Source organism: Juglans microcarpa x Juglans regia, chromosome 8D (genome assembly GCF_004785595.1).
Source record: "Juglans microcarpa x Juglans regia isolate MS1-56 chromosome 8D, Jm3101_v1.0, whole genome shotgun sequence".
Taxonomy (NCBI): domain Eukaryota; kingdom Viridiplantae; phylum Streptophyta; class Magnoliopsida; order Fagales; family Juglandaceae; genus Juglans; species Juglans microcarpa x Juglans regia.
This window is the reverse complement of record NC_054608.1, coordinates 7,581,657-7,599,991: the sequence shown is the minus strand read 5'-3', so window position 1 is coordinate 7,599,991 and position 18,335 is coordinate 7,581,657. Positions and strand designations below refer to the sequence as shown.

At 35.4% G+C, this 18,335-nt stretch overlaps 3 protein-coding genes across 3 annotated transcripts; all 3 read right to left on the bottom strand.

Annotated features, from left to right (window-relative positions):
- Positions 1 to 253: 253 nt before the first annotated feature.
- Positions 254 to 2,405, bottom strand: LOC121243737. Its single transcript, XM_041141870.1, has 7 exons — positions 2,011 to 2,405; positions 1,840 to 1,893; positions 1,611 to 1,742; positions 1,407 to 1,515; positions 1,264 to 1,305; positions 1,106 to 1,162; positions 254 to 1,033 (listed from the first exon to the last, which is right to left on the bottom strand). The coding sequence occupies exons 1-7, from the start codon at positions 2,145 to 2,147 to the stop codon at positions 428 to 430; spliced, it is 1,137 nt and encodes a 378-aa protein (XP_040997804.1). The 5' UTR covers positions 2,148 to 2,405; the 3' UTR covers positions 254 to 427.
- Positions 2,406 to 6,406: 4,001 nt separating this feature from the next.
- LOC121243476 (mannose-P-dolichol utilization defect 1 protein homolog 2-like) lies at positions 6,407 to 10,767 on the bottom strand. The gene is made up of 8 exons (XM_041141588.1): positions 10,478 to 10,767; positions 9,762 to 9,915; positions 9,114 to 9,186; positions 8,939 to 9,005; positions 8,664 to 8,723; positions 7,986 to 8,046; positions 7,843 to 7,884; positions 6,407 to 6,769 (listed from the first exon to the last, which is right to left on the bottom strand). Exons 1-8 carry the CDS (start codon positions 10,622 to 10,624, stop codon positions 6,666 to 6,668), a joined length of 708 nt encoding a protein of 235 aa, XP_040997522.1. The 5' UTR covers positions 10,625 to 10,767; the 3' UTR covers positions 6,407 to 6,665.
- A 4,535-nt stretch (positions 10,768 to 15,302) lies between these two features.
- LOC121243474 (F-box protein At1g47056-like) lies at positions 15,303 to 17,897 on the bottom strand. Its single transcript, XM_041141587.1, has one exon. The coding sequence runs from the start codon at positions 17,675 to 17,677 to the stop codon at positions 16,061 to 16,063; it is 1,617 nt and encodes a 538-aa protein (XP_040997521.1). The 5' UTR covers positions 17,678 to 17,897; the 3' UTR covers positions 15,303 to 16,060.
- Positions 17,898 to 18,335: the final 438 nt, after the last annotated feature.

The window sequence follows — 18,335 nt, the reverse complement described above, 5'->3', positions numbered from 1 at the left end:
GGGGACCAGCCCCCTTGTGGTGGAGCATTCCTCTCCAACAGGATAGATAATGGGACTCAAACCCCACCACAACAATTGCCACTCCACTCGACCCATCAATGAGGAAAATAATAGCATTGTCTTACCATTGTGAACAGTCATGACAACACAAAACATAAGGGTTTCAGGAATATCCATGTGATTGCAATTAAGCATGACATTATTCTCATTACATCAATCATTGCATGCTCTTGTCACTTGTGCAAACAATGTTGACAAAATGGTATTAAATTTGAGGGGTTTATGGACTTATTCTGTTACATTATACTAAGTTTTATGCACAAAAAGCAAACTGGTGCACAATCAAATGACAAGGAGCGAGCTACCGACCAGCAGACCAAAGCTAAGCAATCTTTTCCTGACAATAAATGCAACTTGGGTATGCTAATTAATTGAGATTTGAGGCACTTTCTTCCTCTGTTGGTGGTCTAAATCCCAACTCCATCACCAAACCATTTCCTAGCTCTAAATTATGGTTTATGGAAAAGGGTTTTTCTTCTTGAGCACCATCCATATGACATGAAGACTCCAGTTTTATGTCGGTTATCTGAATGCCATCATTGTCAAACTGAACACTCTGGTTCGTGCTGTTGATGTTGTTGCCCAGCAGGGATGTGTCTGGAGCTTCGATGGCGTTAAGAGAGGGAATTACAGTAGGTAGCTTTGCAAGCAGTGCTCCAAGGCAGCAAGACATAGTAGGTGAAATGGATGGTCCTGAAACGCTGTTTTGTGGAGTGTTCCAGCCCAAGTTGATCAACTTTAAGGGAGAATAGTCAGGTTTTTCCTCCAACAGTCTCTTCACTCCGGTTAATGGGCGATTGTTGTACAATGAGAAAGTTGTTTCATGGCTTTTTATCATATGGGTATTGGGTTTGAGAACGTATGGATGTTGGATAGGAAGGTTTGGTCTTTGGATGGCGAAGATCCCTGGAATGCTTTGGAGATAGCAGAACTTCCTCTGTATGCTGATCACCAGATTGAGATCTTCCACAATCTGAAGAGCCTATTAGTCAATTGTTATCTAATTTGCATAAGAATTTATATAGAAAATTGGCATAGTAGATACCTTATCAAAAGAGCCAAGTTGAACTATGCCTTCTCTAACAGAAATGACGGCAATTGTCTGTCAAAATAAGAGAATTCTAATAAGCTTAAAGTGGGTAGTTCAGTAAGTTCAGGTGGGAATTTCAATTCCTTTAGTTCCGACTTTGAGAAATTACCAACCTGAATGCCTGAATTGAAGTGAAACTCCCATGCTCTTGGTTGCTTCAAATAGAAATAATTCAAGAGAATGCCATATTTAAAGTAAAAGAAGTAGAACTTACATTTGAAATGATACTATGCAGAAAATATATAGATTGGCTTACAGGATCAATGGAGACATTCCACGAGGAGATAAAGCTAGGATCACCATCATTTGGGGCATTTTTAAACACCCATTTGTGACTATTATCTGCTGCAACTTTCCCCAGTAATCTGCAAAATAGAAACCATGCAGCTTACCCCTCAATTTTCTCCAACAGTAATTTATCACTTGTAAAGATTCGAGTCGATTACATATGAGCTCTCACCCTTCTCCAAAATTGTACACCTCATGAGACATTTTGAAGAAGACATCAGCCCCAAACCTCCCCTTTCTGTAACCACTGCCGGTTCGCTCACATTCAAAGAAATCACAGAACCCATCTTCCCACACTAGAATCCTGAAAACCAAAAAGATAAATAAATAAATAAAAAGGAGAGAAAATACTAAGCAACCAGAATTGAGACAATGGTCTTTTCACAATTCTTGTACTTAACCAATTCCTTTTGTTTCCTTTGGAGCGATCAAGAGCGCCCCCTCCACATTCCCATCTGCGAGAAAACGGTGTTGTCGAGAAGAATAAAAATTGCATGCTTTTGTAACAGTAACTTCACTGAACAAAATAAATAATCATGCGCGCATTTGAGTTTTGGTAATCATTTTCTTACTTAGGTGGTGGGAAATTCCGAGGCAGTATCCTCCAGAAAACAGCGTACACCCACTTAGAGGAACTGGAAGAATCTGAACACGAACATAGGCTTCTAAGTGTTTGCTGCCAGAGAGAGTTGAGGAGTCCAATCTCCATTGTCACAGAGAGAGAGAGAGAGAGAGAGAATCAAAAGATACTTCTAGTAGTAGTATCTATGGAGTCTCAGTTCTCATCACAATTAAACGAAAAAGCTAAAACGAGAGAAGTCGTTGGCCGGCACGCGCACCAAACGAGCGAAAATAACACGCACCTACCACAGCCATGGAGACATTCTGTAACTCTGTTTAGTAGTGTTTACTGTCCTAAGATTTTCATAAAATCTTTTGACTGGATAAACATTTGCTGGTAAAGAAAAGAAAAGAAAAGAAAGAAATGAGGTAATTTGGATTCAAACGAATCAAACCTCTTTGAAAAAAGAAAAGTGCTGCTATCGCGCCCACACTATGGGCCGTACTCTTAGTTTATGTTTTAATGTATAAATATTTTATCTCATCTTATTATTATAATTTTTTTAAATTTTTATATAAAATATAATAAATAATTAATTTTTTTAAATCTAAAAATAATAATAATATTTAAAAAATAATATTTTAATAATATTTTATTCAATTTATCTAATATAAATTGTATTTTTTTAATTTTTAATTTTTAATATTATTTAAATATATTTAGAAAATAAAAAATGAATACATTAATATCACTTTCTTAATTATTAAGTAAAAAAATATTAAAAAGTAAAATAAAATACATAAGTAAAATAAAAAATGATACCATGTCTTATTAAGGACAAACTTAGAAGACATAGTATTATTTTCCTTAAACATACTAAGGAAGATGTTGACTAGTTATTGTTTGAAGTTGTAGATAAAAGATTTTAAGATTGGAGAAAAATGTTTTTTTGTCCTTCTGGTTTTGCTCTTCCCCCAAACTTCTCATTATTAATGAGGATTTCATTAAAATCCTCCACTATGCACCACCCTTCATACTCCTGAGGCTTGAAATATTTCAACGAAAGCCGTTAATCCTTCCTCTTAATAGTTTCAAGTTGCCTATAGAAACAGATAAGCAACCATCTCATTTCTACTTCTTCATTTAAAACCCAAGCATTTATGTGTCACCACATCCACTCCTCTTCTTTGTATCATTTGATAAAACAGGCCCACCGTTGAGTCCTTTTGCTCTAGCGCTCATCTTCCATGCTCCCTTCTTTTTTAACTGCTTAGCTACCTCACTATTCATCTTATGTTTTGATTCTTCTAATAACCCCTCATTCCTTGTTGTATTTCCAGTGCCCTCTTCGATTTCCTGGAAGACTCCCCCCTCCCTTAACTCCTCTTTTGCCCCTGTAACTTCAAAGTGGATAGAACCATCTTGCTCCTCTCTTTTTGATTTTTCCCCTCCCCCTCACACAAAACTACTTCCACACTTTTTTTGTAAATTGTTTTCCTCTGCTCTTCAATTTATTGGCAACTCACTTTTGAAACATCCCCCTTCCCTTTCTTCTCCACCCCTATTTTTTTTAACCTCACCCACATCTCTCCCTCTGACCCTTCTCCTTCTTTTTCTTCATTACTCCCCTCACTGTGTGGCAATTTTACCCCTCCTTCCACCTGCTTCCCTCCTCTTCCCTTCTAAGACTACTGCTATAGTTCTTAGCCTTTGAACCTAAATTGCCTTCAACCATATTTCATATTGATCTTCCTTACCTTCTGAGTTTCCTAACAGACTACAACAGCCATTAACTCCATGGACAATGCACCCACAGGAGAAACATATATGTAGTAAGTTCTCATAACTAAATGGAATCCAGAGGCTATTACCCTTCAGCTTTAGTGTTCTTCCTCTTGCTAAGGGCTGCGTCAAGTCCAAATAAATCTGAACTCTCAAGAAGCTACCTGATCCACTCCTAACCTCCTACACATCCACCTCCTCTACCTTTCCCATTGTTCCTCCAATCTATTCCCCTCTTTCTTTTGTCATGAAAGATAAAGGCAAATCATGCATCTTCACCCAGAATCTCTCATAATCAAAATTTACTCATTGCACTGGAGTATACCCCTCAAATTCCTTTTAAACTAGCAACTGATTATCGAAAAGCCAAGGTCTCCCTATCCATACCCTTTGCTTATCAGCTTGATTCTTGAAAATTATAACAAAGACATTTAACCTTACCTCCGTAAATTTAGTTGCCTTGCTTATCCTCTATATTTTTTCTACTGTTGACCCAGAATCTCCCTGCTTATTGCTCTCTTCGAGCACACTTTCCCCACCAAGCTTCTCTGTTCCTTATTCTTTAGTTTTCAGAGGCATTATCTTTGATCACTATATCTAATATATGCTCTTCCAACAGTCTGAACCTCTTTTATTTTTCTTCTATGTCATCCATTCTTCCTCTTAACTTCATCATAATCTGTCTTTCTTCCGCTACAACTACGTCACTAGAACCTGAACCCCCTGACGACGAGCCCTACCTCAGAATCTACCTCTCACCTGATGCCTTGGACCACCCTTTTTCTGTTATAACTGTCACCACATGCCCCTATGCACACTCCCACTCCACCCCCCCTTTTCCAGAGAGAAAAAGAGAGGAGATTAGGGCTCATTTGGATAGTGAGATCATATGATTTTAGATGAGTTCAATAAAATATTATTAGAATATTATTTTTTAATATTATTATTGTTTTGAGATTTGAAAAAGTTGAATTGTTTATTATATTTTGTGTATAAATTTAAAAAAATTGTAATGATGAGATGAGATGATTTATATATCCAAATGAGCCCTAAATTCTGAAGATCGGTTGGAGAAAATGCTAATACATCAGATAGATCCTCATTGTATGTAACGTTGACATCTATATATATATTTTTTTACAGATAGATTTATTATTGTGAAATCTACAAAAATCTATTTGACATTCAATGACAATATTTCACTTTTTATCGCACTTCAGGTCTCCCATGATATCAATCTATGAATCAAAAGCTTCGACCGAATGCAGTATTGTTATTACTATTATTATTATTATTATTATTATTTGGAGAGGAGAGAAGAAAGGATAAAAAGATATAATCGAAGAATTTTATTTTATTTTTATTTTTTAAATGGAAATTGGAAGGTGCAGACAAGCTGGCGTTGCCATGAATCGGAAGCGTCTTCATTTTGCCCAAACTTGTTAAGGGATTAACCGTTTGGTTGGATTTGATTTTGTTAATTTTTTAAAAACGAATTGGTTTATACCAATTTTAAAAATTTAAGAATTAATATTGGACTGATTCATGACCGAAACTTCGGTCCGGTCTATTTTTACAGATTATTTATGTTAGTAATAATACGATGTTTATATATACTAAACTATTAGTCTGTTTATATTATAGTATAAGTATATTATTATATCAAAAGTAAGTTTATATTAATAACTTACTATTAATGTTTATGTTTAAGATTAAAATTTTATGTTATTATTTTATGTTATAATATTAAAATTTATATGCAATATCAAATGTTATATTAGTTTTATGTTATAAGATTAATATACTTAAATAAGATTAAAATTTTATGTTATATTAATTAACAATTTAGTATATAATATATATATAATATAATATAAAAATTATAAATATATATACTGGTCATGTTCGATTTAACTCTGTTTTTAAAATATGAAAATCGGTACCGCATCAGTTTAAGACCGGTTTCGATTCTTAAGAACCGATACCGCACTAGTCCATTTATAGGTTCGGTCCTGTCCGGTCTGGTTCAATCAGTTTCTCAATTTTCTTACACTCCTATTACTTGAGCACTACTGCCAATTTCACTTTCTTTTCAATGAATGGAATGTAATTGTTAGAAGTAATATTATGCACCACATCCTCATTTTATTTTTATTTCATTATGTACAATGTAGCATATTTATTATCATTAAATGATAACAAATCATCTAATAAATAATCATGTAATGATAATAAATATGTCACATCTTACATAATAAGATGAAAATAAGATAGTAGTGTGATGTATATAATTTTCTAATTGTTTATACAAACTGATTTCTCATTTGGAAAGTGAAAAAAAAAAAACTTTTACAACCACAAAGAGATTTTATAAAAATAAACTATAAAAATATTTTTAATATTATTTTTATTTTGAGATTTAAAAAGTTGAATTATTTTTTATGTTTTGTTTGCAAATTTAGAAAAGTTATAATGATTAGATGAAAATTTTAAAAATTTAAAATTAAAAAATATTTGTATTTGAGTGGAATGGAATGAGTCAATGAGACCAGGCCATCTCAACATCAAACGGGCCCTACAAAGTCATAAAGCTAAATATTCAACCTTAAAATAAAATATATTACTTCTGAAATTAGCACTCCATAAAGGAAATTATGATGAGAGTCTAGAATAAGCTATCGAATATTTATCACCTGATAAACAATAAGAATGTCAGGTTGATCAATAGTTTCACCATTTGTCTATGCATTGATATAAGCTGTCCCCTTGAACCTTGAATTTAAGTTACGCTTGAAAAGAAAGATGACACCTCAAGCACCTGCGAAGTTGTAAGTTGACCACTACCAGCACCCGTTGGGGTTTTACCCATGATGGGTTTTCGTTCTACTTTGTTTTCTTCTCTACCTTGGCATGAGGCTTTCGGTATATAATTATCTGACTCAGGATGGTAACATTGGTTGCAATACCAATTACAGAGCCCCAAACAACTTCAAAAGAATTAAGGACAGCAATTGGTTGAAAACATATATGCCAACAGGCACCACCAGCATAAATAAGGCAGAAATCATAGTGTACATGGTGTTGCTTAGAAACTAGAAAGTTGGGACATGTGAAGCATAAATTTGAATATCATTAAAAACGGCATTAATATTTGAACTAGAAACATATTTGTGCACATAAAACATACAGATGGTTTTATTTCAGCATCTTTTACAATACCAAAAACACTATAAGACAATTCTTTCCTCGCAGAAATTGTGTTTTTATAGAGGAAGAATGGAAAAATAACAATATAAAACAGGTTCTACATATGAGAGAACAGAGATCATTGATAGAGTTAGGTTGTGTTTGGATGTTAAACTGAGTTGAGTTAAGATCATAAAATATTATTAGAATATTATTTTTTAATATTATTATTATTTTAGGATTTGAAAAAGTTGAATTGTTTATTATATTTTGTGTTGAAATTTAAAAAAATTGTAATAATAAATTAAGATGAGTTGAGATGATTTTAGGAAGCAAACGAAGTCTTAGATTTGCAACAATCCATCACAATACCTGATATAACTTGTTGATATACAATAACCAACAGGTTATGAAGCTAAATTTCCTTCTTTTTTTAATTTTCTAAAACCTTATGTTTTTCAATAAATTACAATTTTTTTTGGTAGGTTTCAATAAATTACAAATGAACATCTTATATCTGGCATTCATCATCATCATCGTTCAACTAACTCTTAATAAAACTGAAACATATTCTCAGTCCCACATTGATAACACACACACACACACGCACACGCACAAATGATATGTATTTTAATGAAACAATCACTCTTTCCTGAAATCCCTTGAACAAACTTGGAAAAGAAAGCAAGGTTAAAATCTGGAAACGAAGTGAATCCAATTTTGAAAATTAATTTTTTTTACAAGTAAAAATGTGAAAATTCAATGAACTAAAATGCTTCCATTTTCGAAAACTCTTTTTGGAGCAACTCAGAAAGGAACACAAATACCTATTGTGGGAGAGAAAGGAGTCATTAAGAATATGAAACAAGGATACCACTTCTTGGTGCTTTTTCCTGGATGCTCGTAAAAACTCTCACTACAAAACAAAGAATTAAGTTCAGTGACTCGTTGAATGTGTGTGGGTATGTGTGGGAGTGTGTATCAAACACTAACAGCTCCACTAAAATATGAACTTACCCATGGAACCTGCAGAATTCATCAAACATGTTATGAAGCTGAGCTCCCCTGTGCTTTTGTTCTGCTCAGGGAATGGTTGTTCACCAAAACAAAAATAAGAGGCTACAAATATGTGTGAATACTCAAAGTAATAGAAAATCCATATGCAAAAGATTGTCAAAAGAATGTAAGAATATATTAGAAAACATAATCAACTCAAAACTCGGTATTGCCTCTTTTGGAAAGTGATCGAATCATCCTGAAATCTTCTTACCAACAATCAAAGAAGCATGTTTTAAATCTTCTTACCCACTATCACCCACAATAAAGTATATATACAACTGCCTCTTAGGATGGCATCTGCTCTATTATCACAAGGAAACAGGACATTAGCATATATGCAACTTCTGGTTGCAGAGAGAGACTAATGCCCAATTTAATTTTTATTTTTTTTCATTTTGATAAGTAAGAAAATCACAATACACACAATTCATATTGGTATATTTATTAACTTCAAGAAGTTATGGACTATCGGGGCCAGCAACAGAGTGGGCCAGTATTTTCATACAAGTATTTAGAAAGGGAATTTGTAGAATTCTTGCAATATGAAAGAGAAGAGATGAAAAAAATTATATAACAGCAGAACTGTTATGAACAAACAATTGAGCAGCATAACAAGGAATTAATTATTTAACTCACAGAAAAGTTCTTCCATATTTGTGGGATCCTGGCGAAGAGAAAAATTGCATGCTGAGATGCCTGTAATAGATCATTTCCACATTAGGCAAACTCCATATGTACAGAGCCTTCAAAATTCAAGAAAAAGGAAAAAAGTCTAAACAAGCCTGACATTTGAAATGCATGTACTTGAAAATCAGTACCCCTATAAAGACAATGACCACAAATGAAAGGGAAAAAAGAAAACTTTGACAAACTCCAATATCTGAAAACCAGAAATAAAAGAATGTACTGACATATAGGGCTTCAAAGAGAACCGGATTAATTTGACCAGCTAGAATAGTTGGTGCTACTGCACAATATCTGAAAAACCATCATATTAAGGAAGAGGTTGAACATATTTTTTTTTTTATCTCACATGATGCATACTCGAGAAAAATCCAAAAACTCTATGTCAAGAAAAGAGGATACAGCAATGCCCTGATCCATGTTATAGTGCCCACCGGTTGTGAATAATAGTAGATTATGGCAACTAAAATTAAAGCTGCAACAGATAAGCACAAGAGGAAGTATGTTAGATCTTTCATATTGCAAAGTTATCTGATCCAAGAGGCAATACCTAATCCAGGGGTCCAATAGAGCCAACCAACAGATAATAATCAGGATTCAACAGATGCTTTTTGTGTCAAAATTTGGGCTCTTGCCTGATTGTAGTACAGGCAGATTAACCTCATAAATTAATCTTAACTATAATCGACTCTAATGATTCCGGTCCAATTTCTAGTGCATTCACCACAAACAGCAACATATAACATTGAACCACAAGATACTCAAGAAACAAAAAAGATAATATTATTTGGTATCAATCAAGGAAAAAACATTGCTGTAATAAGTGAAAACGTTTAAGGTTCCTCGCATTTATGCCAAGTGTTCTCTGAGTCCAAAATATAGATTCTATAATTCAAGGTACATATATGCATATATACATTACAAAAGCCGCTCATCTTTTAACTAACAATTCTACAAATTTAGGGATTAGGAGCGATATGAGTACAGAAAATCTACGGTTCATTACACACACAAGAATGGCTTTGTATTTTATTTTGCACACCTACATACCTTGGATCAAAAGAAATGCCAACTCCCCAAAAGCTGAGAAGGGAAGCCCTTTGTGGAGACAATATGCCAGAGCAATAGTGTAGCCGACTACTTCAAGCTCAAAGGCGACAACACTAAGGCCTCTGACACTACTGTTTTTCAAAATTTTTAGTATCTGCAGTTTCAAAGCAAAAGCACTTACTACTGCTTTAATATATGCACTGCATGAGAGATTGAATTAAGTGCCCAGGGTGCCAGAACCAGGCTCATTAAAATTAATTAACAAATGCATGTTAGGGGATCATAAAATTCATAGAAAAACAACATAGTTCGCCACATTCTTTTCAAACTCCACGGATTCTTATTCCATAACTCAGTTCATGATTATAACCAATAGCTTTTGAAAGAGATTATATCCTTTAAATAAATATTAGCCTTCGTTCGAATGCCAAGAAAGGAAGAGGAAACCCATAATTTCTGCGTCTGTAAAGCATTGAAGAAAGGATTCCCAATAGTTTATTTCGAGGCTAAAAATCATAAAACCAACCCACGAATAGCCAATCTTTTCCTAAAGCGTCGTTCTAATTTAGAAACATAAGACAGGCAGCTAGGGAGCCAAAGTTGAAGTGAAACCCTATTTTAACACATCTTAACTCTGCGGAACGTAATGTCAACCAGCAGCCATGATTATGATTGAAAAGAATAAAAACAAAACAAAACAAAGAAGGAAAGTGTGCCTGGGGGAGTTTGACGGTGGTGGAAGCGGCGACTATGCAATAGCCGAGGAGCTTGGAAATGAGAGGCAGCAAGCAGTCTTTGTCAGGGATTTTACCATGGCGGAGAGATCCCACGGCACAGCCGAAATCAATCCCTATAAATTCCATCCAGTCTCTCTCTCTCTCTCTCCGTCTGTGATCCGATCCAAATACTGTGAGGGACTCTAAAAAGGGAAAAGTCGTCGAGGGAAATAGTAGTGAAAATACACCACACTGCGCGTCGTACAACTCCAATTTCCATCCCCCTTTTTTTTTTTTTGGTTTTTATGAATTTTCCTTTTTCCAAGTTTATTTAGGAGAAATTTAGCCATTTGCCTTTCTATTTTTATTATTTAATTACTTGATATAAAACATTATTTAAAATATATTGTATCAATGGTTGAAATGATAAATTCAAAAATAATATTTGTATTAATTCTTACAAATACTAAGAGCATTAGCATTGGATTGGCCATTCTATTCTTCAAATTTTGACTAATATGTAACTTTTTCACTTTTAGCTAATCGTTCAAAACTTGAAGTTTATATTGGATTAGTCATCACACTCTCTATAATAATAAAATATTATTATTTTTTCTTATTTATATATTTTTAATTAATTTATATTTTATTTTTATAATCTTCAATAACCTCCAACAATCATATTCATTTTCATTTTCACAATCTAACAATCTATAATATAATAATCTCATATGTATATAGATGATAAAATCTCATATGAATAAAAATCTCATATCTATAATATAATAATCTCAAAAAATACTTTTAGACTTGCTATAATTCTTTTCATATTTGAAAAGAAGAATAGATTTACTGTAGCTTATAGTTTGGATGAAAACAATTTAGCTAATTCAATGTGGAGCAAATATGGATGATATTTGCTAAATTTAAAGATAAAAAGGCATTTGGCTAATTCAATGCCAATGCTTTAATGAATTAATATTGTAAGAAGAGAAGCATGCAACTATAAAGAAATCTTATAAAAATAAATTCATAAACTGACATAATTTGATATGATATATTAAATCTATTTTACAATAAAAATAATTTTATTATCTAACCACTTCTGTTTGTGAAATTTAACAATTCTCTTTAAAGAATTACCAAGACGCACAAAGAGAGCAACTTTGATTTGGATAGTGAGATGAGATAGAATAGTTTAAATGAGTTGAATAAAATATTATTAAAATAGAATTTTTTAATATTATTACTATTTTGAGATTTGAAAAACTTGAATTATTTATTATATTTTATATAAAAATTTAAAAAAAATTATAATAATAAGATAAACCATCTCTATATCCAAACAAGGCCTTAGATCAACTTTTATAATTTATTTGTCACGCAGATTAATTCGACAAGAAAAGTGCCCATCAATACGCCGTGTCCCTAAGGCCATGCTTCAAAATAAAAAAGTTATGAACTCTTGGAAGACGTAGAATTGATACACATTACTTTTGCCGAGTATTATGCCAAAGCCGTGCTTCTTTGGTGGAAGGTTTCTCCATCTATTCTGTCATTACCAAGTTCAAGTTAAGCGGTTTCTATGGAAACTCAACTCTGTGTCATTACCTAAACACCATCCATCTCATTTTGATTACAACATTGGTGAATGGTATTTCTATTTTCATAATCTCATTCAAGTATCTGAACATTTCCAAGTCATTCAGCAACCTCTTTAATATCCAGCTGTTTAAGAAAACCAGTGAGCTTTTAGCTTGACAAGACCTGCCAACGCTTTAGCTGTAGCTCCACCGCAGAACCCTTAGGACTCACTTATGGAATCTAAATCTCCGGTGAGACTAGCACAGCAACTCACCGCCATGACCACCCACTTAAATTGCAATTTGATCTCAGGAGGAATCGAGCCTGTGACATTGGGCACATGCACACAAGTTCACCCTTTTACCACTTGGGCTACCTTGCAAACATATCACGGAACCAAATCATTACAACATAGATGAATATAGATGTCTGCATTTTCTCGTCAAAACAAGTTAATCGTGCATGTAGAAAACATCAACATTTCAGTGTAAAGGTGGGGGGATTATATCCGTTGGCCATGCAGTCAATTGTATGGTGGATACATAGAGATTCAGAGCAAAAAAACATATTAAACTCCCGAGATCTACTCTTGCTCATAGCCTTCAAGCATAATTAGGTCGATGTTGGACATATTTACATGCTACAATATGAAAAATATTTTGGGAAAGAATAAAAAAGCTCACTGTGATAATATATACCTGCATATCCTTTATGAGAGATGAGGCTGCTGTGGGTTTATCGCATTCTTTGATGGTTTCTAATATCCTTGCTTTAGATCTTTGATCATAGATTATCATAAGGAAACTTAAGATTAAAAAAAAAAATGACATTTTTGTTCAAAGCTGGTAGACAGCATCTACCAGGATGTACATTCTCTCAAGTGTATATCAATCAACTTGTACTTGTCAAAAAACTTTTGAGTGCATATAACTTCACCCACCATCACGTATAGACAGATCAAATCATGGCATGCTTGAAGGGTTGCGTTTGGTGCATATGAAAAAGAAAGATGCATTGAAATGTCTATGTTCAGAAAATTACATTTCCCAGGCACTGGTGAAAAACCATGCAAAATCCCTTTTAGTTCTATATTTTACACTAAAAAACGAAAGAAATGCCCATAACCAAATTTTTGAGGAAATTCTAAACTTGGACAAAATATTATTGTACATGAAAATGTAGATCTTACCACATTAATATAGTTAATACGGAAATACTCTAGCTACAAAGGGATTACACAAAAGTAATCCCCACAAACTAACATGACTTAATGTGGTTCATCAGATTGTAAAGTTACTTTTATTGTAAAGCAGATCTAGAAGATTAGATGAAATCACGTCAACTTGTGAGATTGTTTTTGTGTGATTCCTTTGTAGATGCAGCAGTAATCTAGTTAATATGCATTCAACTAAATCTGTAGAGAAATATTCTACAAATAAGACAATCTCAAACCTGAGTATCAAGCCAACAGTTATGTCTTGGGCAAATAAAAATTTACCTCCTAATAAAAATTTAGGCGGTAGAAGTATTTTACATTTTTGCTTATCAAAAGAAAAGTTCTACTTAATGATGGTTGCCAAAAGTACTTCCACTCACACACATATAAAGATCAGATCATATAATAACATGTTACCAAAAGCAAAATTAAGGCCTCTCCCTGGCGTAAGAAATATAACCTTAGCCGAATTTGTATTCCCTAAAGACATCGTCAGTATCAGCATTAGCATCACTGCTGTAACCAATGAATTCCCTAAAGACATCAGTAGTATCAGCATTAGTATCACTGCTGTAATTAAATATCTATGCAAGTAACAAGTTACGTACATGCAAACATTAAAAAATGCTAGACATCTAAAACGGAATGATCTCAAAATATGTCTGCTTTGCAAACTTGAGACCATGGATCAAAATTTTTATTTATCTTTGATACATTGTCATATTCCCATGTATTATTCTGCACGGGAAAAAACCAGCAGGACCAAAGACAAAACCCAAATTGAATCAGTTTAAGTTTCCAAAACACATTAGAAGAACGATAACCTACTGGCAATGACATGTTGGGTACATAAAGACCATTAATATACACACAGACAAAGTTTATATACCTCTATATTTTAATTTTCGCTGAAATAAGCACCAAGAGCAGACCAACGAATCTCCGTATTTACTGACAAAAAAAAGAGCAGACCAATGAATCCTGTCATTTATAAACTGCGGATCTCCCGTCAAATGCGCCCTCGATTGACAATGTAGCCCATCAAGAAGTTGACACCAGAAGTGATGCCACAGCATCCCTTATGATTGGAACACATTCTTCTCCAAAGACTAACAGAGACAAGCTTCAAGCTGCTCCTCAGCAAACTTCTTATGCCAATGCAATATAACTTCATAGATACTTGTTGGCCCAATAGAAACACCGTGACAAATAAAAAGTATGCAGGCTATCTGTCTATTCTCATACTAATGTCAGCACAATCGTGATTCTGTTGCATGATATGGAAGAGATATCATGACTTCATGCTTCACACCAAACCTGTTCGTGAGAAGGATCAAGCCCCACTGTTTGAAAAAATGTTGCAACTAGAAAACAAATAAGCTCAAATATAAAGGAGTTTGGGTAAATCAATATTTTGCAGATACCAGTACCCAAGTCACTCTACAGAAGTTTGTAAACTCATCCAACTATATCCACTGCACTGGCTACATGGCAGCACCTAAACATTGCTGTTTCTCACCATTTTTATTTTATAAGTAATAAGAGATTTTATTAATGCAAGTAAATAGCATAGCCCAAGTACATAGGAAGTATACAAGCAGAAACACCTAAATACAAGCTAGGGACTAGGAACTAGGAAAGGCTGAAAGGAAATCATTAAAATTATCCCATTCAAAACAAGAACTCTGTTTCTCACCAATGAAAACAGAAAATTTTAAAGCACAAAACCAGAAACCACGACTAATCTCACGAACGTACATAACATCAAATTCAGAACAGCAATTCTGTAAATAACTACAGATTTGAATGGCATGTAAACTTATTGGACCAGCACAAGACCCCTCAGCCTCCAAGGGTAGCAGACGGACAATATAACACTATTCAAAAAGTGGAATGCACTAGCTGGAGGGAAGACAATACATTTACAAAAGGAATCTAATATGCAATATCTATAGATATGCACTTAAATGAAGGAAACGGTTGCTATTTGTTCATCTCCCTGTGAATACTTTTTTTTTTTTAAAAACCAAAATAAGAAATCAAAACCTCGCAACCTTCCAAGACACAACACAATTTCCATCTCAGCCTAAGGTCACTGATGAAATTCTCCAGAAACCAACTTAAGTACTTAACAGTTTACATATCTAATGCCTATGTTCCCATCAAATAAATCATGAGAACTAGCAAATAGAAAAAGCTTTAGAGAATCATGCATTGTGTTGTTCGAACCCTTGGGAGTAAACAATATCTAGGGGCCATGTCCCATCGGTGAAATGCAGATAATTTACTTGATTAATGTTATATGAGCGCATTATACAGGTCCGGAATCTCACAGGGTAAAAGAAATAATGCGTTTGCATGGTCTCCAAGGTTCCTAGTCATAATTAAAAAAATGCATTATGTTTGTGATTACCAAGTACTAGTCAAACATTTTTGTTTTATGAGCAATAATGGGTACTAGTCAAATAGGAGGAACAAATCTTACATGTATTCAAAGACATTAATTATAAAAAATAGTACTTAAAGACACAAGAAGTGAAGGTGTCTCACTCATTCAATAAGAAAGGGCGTTTACCAAAGTAACAGAAATGATAAAAGTGTGAGACACTGAGATTACCACTTGCAACAGCAAAGATTCAATTCTAAAGGCAATGAACAGCACACAACGTTAAATTAAATACGAAAAGAAAAAAGACAGAATCGTATAATACAACACAAAACAATGTAAACGGAGCAACAGCAAGGATGCTATTTGAGTTGGAACTTTTGCGCAGGTTTCTTGTCTAACTACCCCGGACACTGCTGTTACCACTTGACCACCTTCTCAAAATGCTAGCCACCCGTAACTTCGATTTCCATGAACTCGATCGACCAGTACTGCCCGATACAATATTAGCCGCCGCTGCTGCTGCCGCCGCCAATTGGCTAGGCACCTGAATGGGAGGAGGAAATTCAACAACGTTTTCCTGAGCTCCACCGTCACTCGCACTGGCATCCTGATGTTCAGGCTCGCCAGTATCTAAGTTCACCGCAAGTGATTCCCTAGCCGTCCTCAACCATTCAGCGCCCTCAGGCGTTACTCCTCTACACTTCTTAAGCTTCACTTTAACCAAATTGGGGCAACCGCCCGCAAGGGCTTCCAAACCTTGATCCGAAACCAGGCAACTTTTTATACAAAGCTTCTTCAATGCCACGCATTTCGCGCCAATGCAAGAAATCTCCGCGTCACCAACTGAATCGCTTCCGCATAAAGCTAAGCGCTCTAGATTCTTGCAATTCGATGCTAAAGATTCCAAACTCAGTTTTGTAGGATTCACACCGATAAGAACCAATTCCTGAAGATTAGAACAACCTTTCGCGACGGCAATTAATCCCTCGTCGCCTATCCTGTTCGCCTTCCATCCGTCAATGTGAAGCTTCCGCAAGAGCCTACAACGATCTGCAAGCAATACGAGCCCCACGTTCGTGCACTCTGGCGTCTTAACAAGGTGTAGAATTTCCAGATCCAAACAACTTGAGATCGCCACGAGGCCGTTATCGCTAACCTGTAGCCGTTCGAGATGGATTTCAACTAAGCTAGTGACACGATCCGTTATAACTTGGAGAAGTTTATCCCAATCGCCGGAGCACTTGATCAGCTTCAAGGCTCTTAAATTCTTCGCGCCGATAATAACTGGACCGAAACAGTGTCCGTTGTATAGCTCCTTGAGGCAGATCGTTTTGAGAGATAAAGCGGCTACGCCGGGTCCAATCGGCTCAGCCGCAGCTCCATCGGTGATGCTACGGAGGCGCTTTACCGATAATTCCTCAAGAGCCGAGCAATTATCGAGCACCGCCTTCATTCCCTTCGCTCCGAATGTACAAGATCCACAGGATAGCTTCTTCAAACCCTTGCAGTTCTTGGCGAACCGCTCCATGCCGGCATCGGTCAAATCGCGGCAAGCACGAAGCTTGAGGCGCGTGAGATTGCGGCATTTGAGCGATATAAGAACGAGTCCCTCGTCACCGATGCTAACAGATCTACGATCGCATTTCAAGGCAAGTTTCGTGACAGCATCAAATCGAGAGAAAAGAGACGAGATGATAGGGAGGAGATCTGAGTGGGCGTTGAGGGAGAGACGATGACGGCTCTGTCCCTCGATCCGGAGCCAGCCGCGACAGACGAGAGAGCAGCGCTTGCGGTCGCCGGAGCCGAGCGAATGGAAAATGCAAGCCAGGCACTCGTCTGGCAGTGTGGAGATGTAGTCAGGGCCTCCTCCATCGATCATCCCCTCGTATCCTCCGGTATCTTCAACGTGCATCGGATAGATCAGGGACATTGATTTTGTCTTAGAGGAAGTGTCGCTCTGATTGATTTCGCGGCGGCCCAAAATTGCAGCCGTCGAGGTTGACTGGCCCATCCAGGGCTGGTAGGAGAAGAGAAAGAGAGAGGGTTGGGAGCTATGCGGCCTCAGCCGTTGTTATCCTAGACATCGCCGTAGTGAAGCTTGCTAGCTTGCATCCACTCTCGGATCCTTCGTTCCAAACTCCAAAGCGTCCTGAAACGGATTCCAAATCATATTTCATTCGGCTTATGTTGAGACCCCGTGGATAAGTAAAATGAAAAGAAAAGATAAAAAGTAGAATTCTCTTTTTGAATCGGAAGCGAATATAAAAGCAAAAATTATTAAATACTTTCTAAATTTGGATAATTTGATATTTTCAACGTGATTACATCAGATTTTCGATCCGACAGTCGGCAGTTGTTCGGATGGCCTGAACGTGCTATGTGGATGAAAGAGATGTGTGATCTTCAATGTTAGATAAATAGTAAAAAGTAAAATGATCTGTGATCTTTACTTTTCATTTACTATTCTTTTACTGTTTATAATTTTTTTTATTTGCTCTTTTATTTTTTTTAAATTAACTCATCCATTGATAAACTGTAGTAAAAGACAAGCTGATTACATATTGGAGTCTCCTCCAATTGATTACACTCTCAGTCACTCCTAGTGTATTTTTTCCCAACATATGTGCAACTAAGTTACCTTCTTTATTTATATGTTTAAAGTAACATGA

Bases quoted from the DNA above. Each gene is read 5' to 3' on its own strand.
- LOC121243737 (XM_041141870.1), bottom strand. From the start codon at position 2,147: ATGGAGATTGGACTCCTCAACTCTCTCTGGCAGCAAACACTTAGAAGC. The intron at 1,894-2,010 runs GTAAGAAAATGA...GTTTTCTCGCAG, and splicing joins CGGAATTTCCCACCACCTAA to ATGGGAATGTGGAGGGGGCG. The intron at 1,516-1,610 runs GTGAGAGCTCAT...TCTATTTTGCAG, and splicing joins GTGTACAATTTTGGAGAAGG to ATTACTGGGGAAAGTTGCAG.
- LOC121243476 (XM_041141588.1), bottom strand. From the start codon at position 10,624: ATGGAATTTATAGGGATTGATTTCGGCTGTGCCGTGGGATCTCTCCGC. The intron at 9,916-10,477 runs GCACACTTTCCT...TTGAAACTGCAG, and splicing joins CCACCGTCAAACTCCCCCAG to ATACTAAAAATTTTGAAAAA. The intron at 8,724-8,938 runs GTCAGTACATTC...GATCTATTACAG, and splicing joins TTCTCTTTGAAGCCCTATAT to GCATCTCAGCATGCAATTTT.
- LOC121243474 (XM_041141587.1), bottom strand. From the start codon at position 17,677: ATGGGCCAGTCAACCTCGACGGCTGCAATTTTGGGCCGCCGCGAAATC.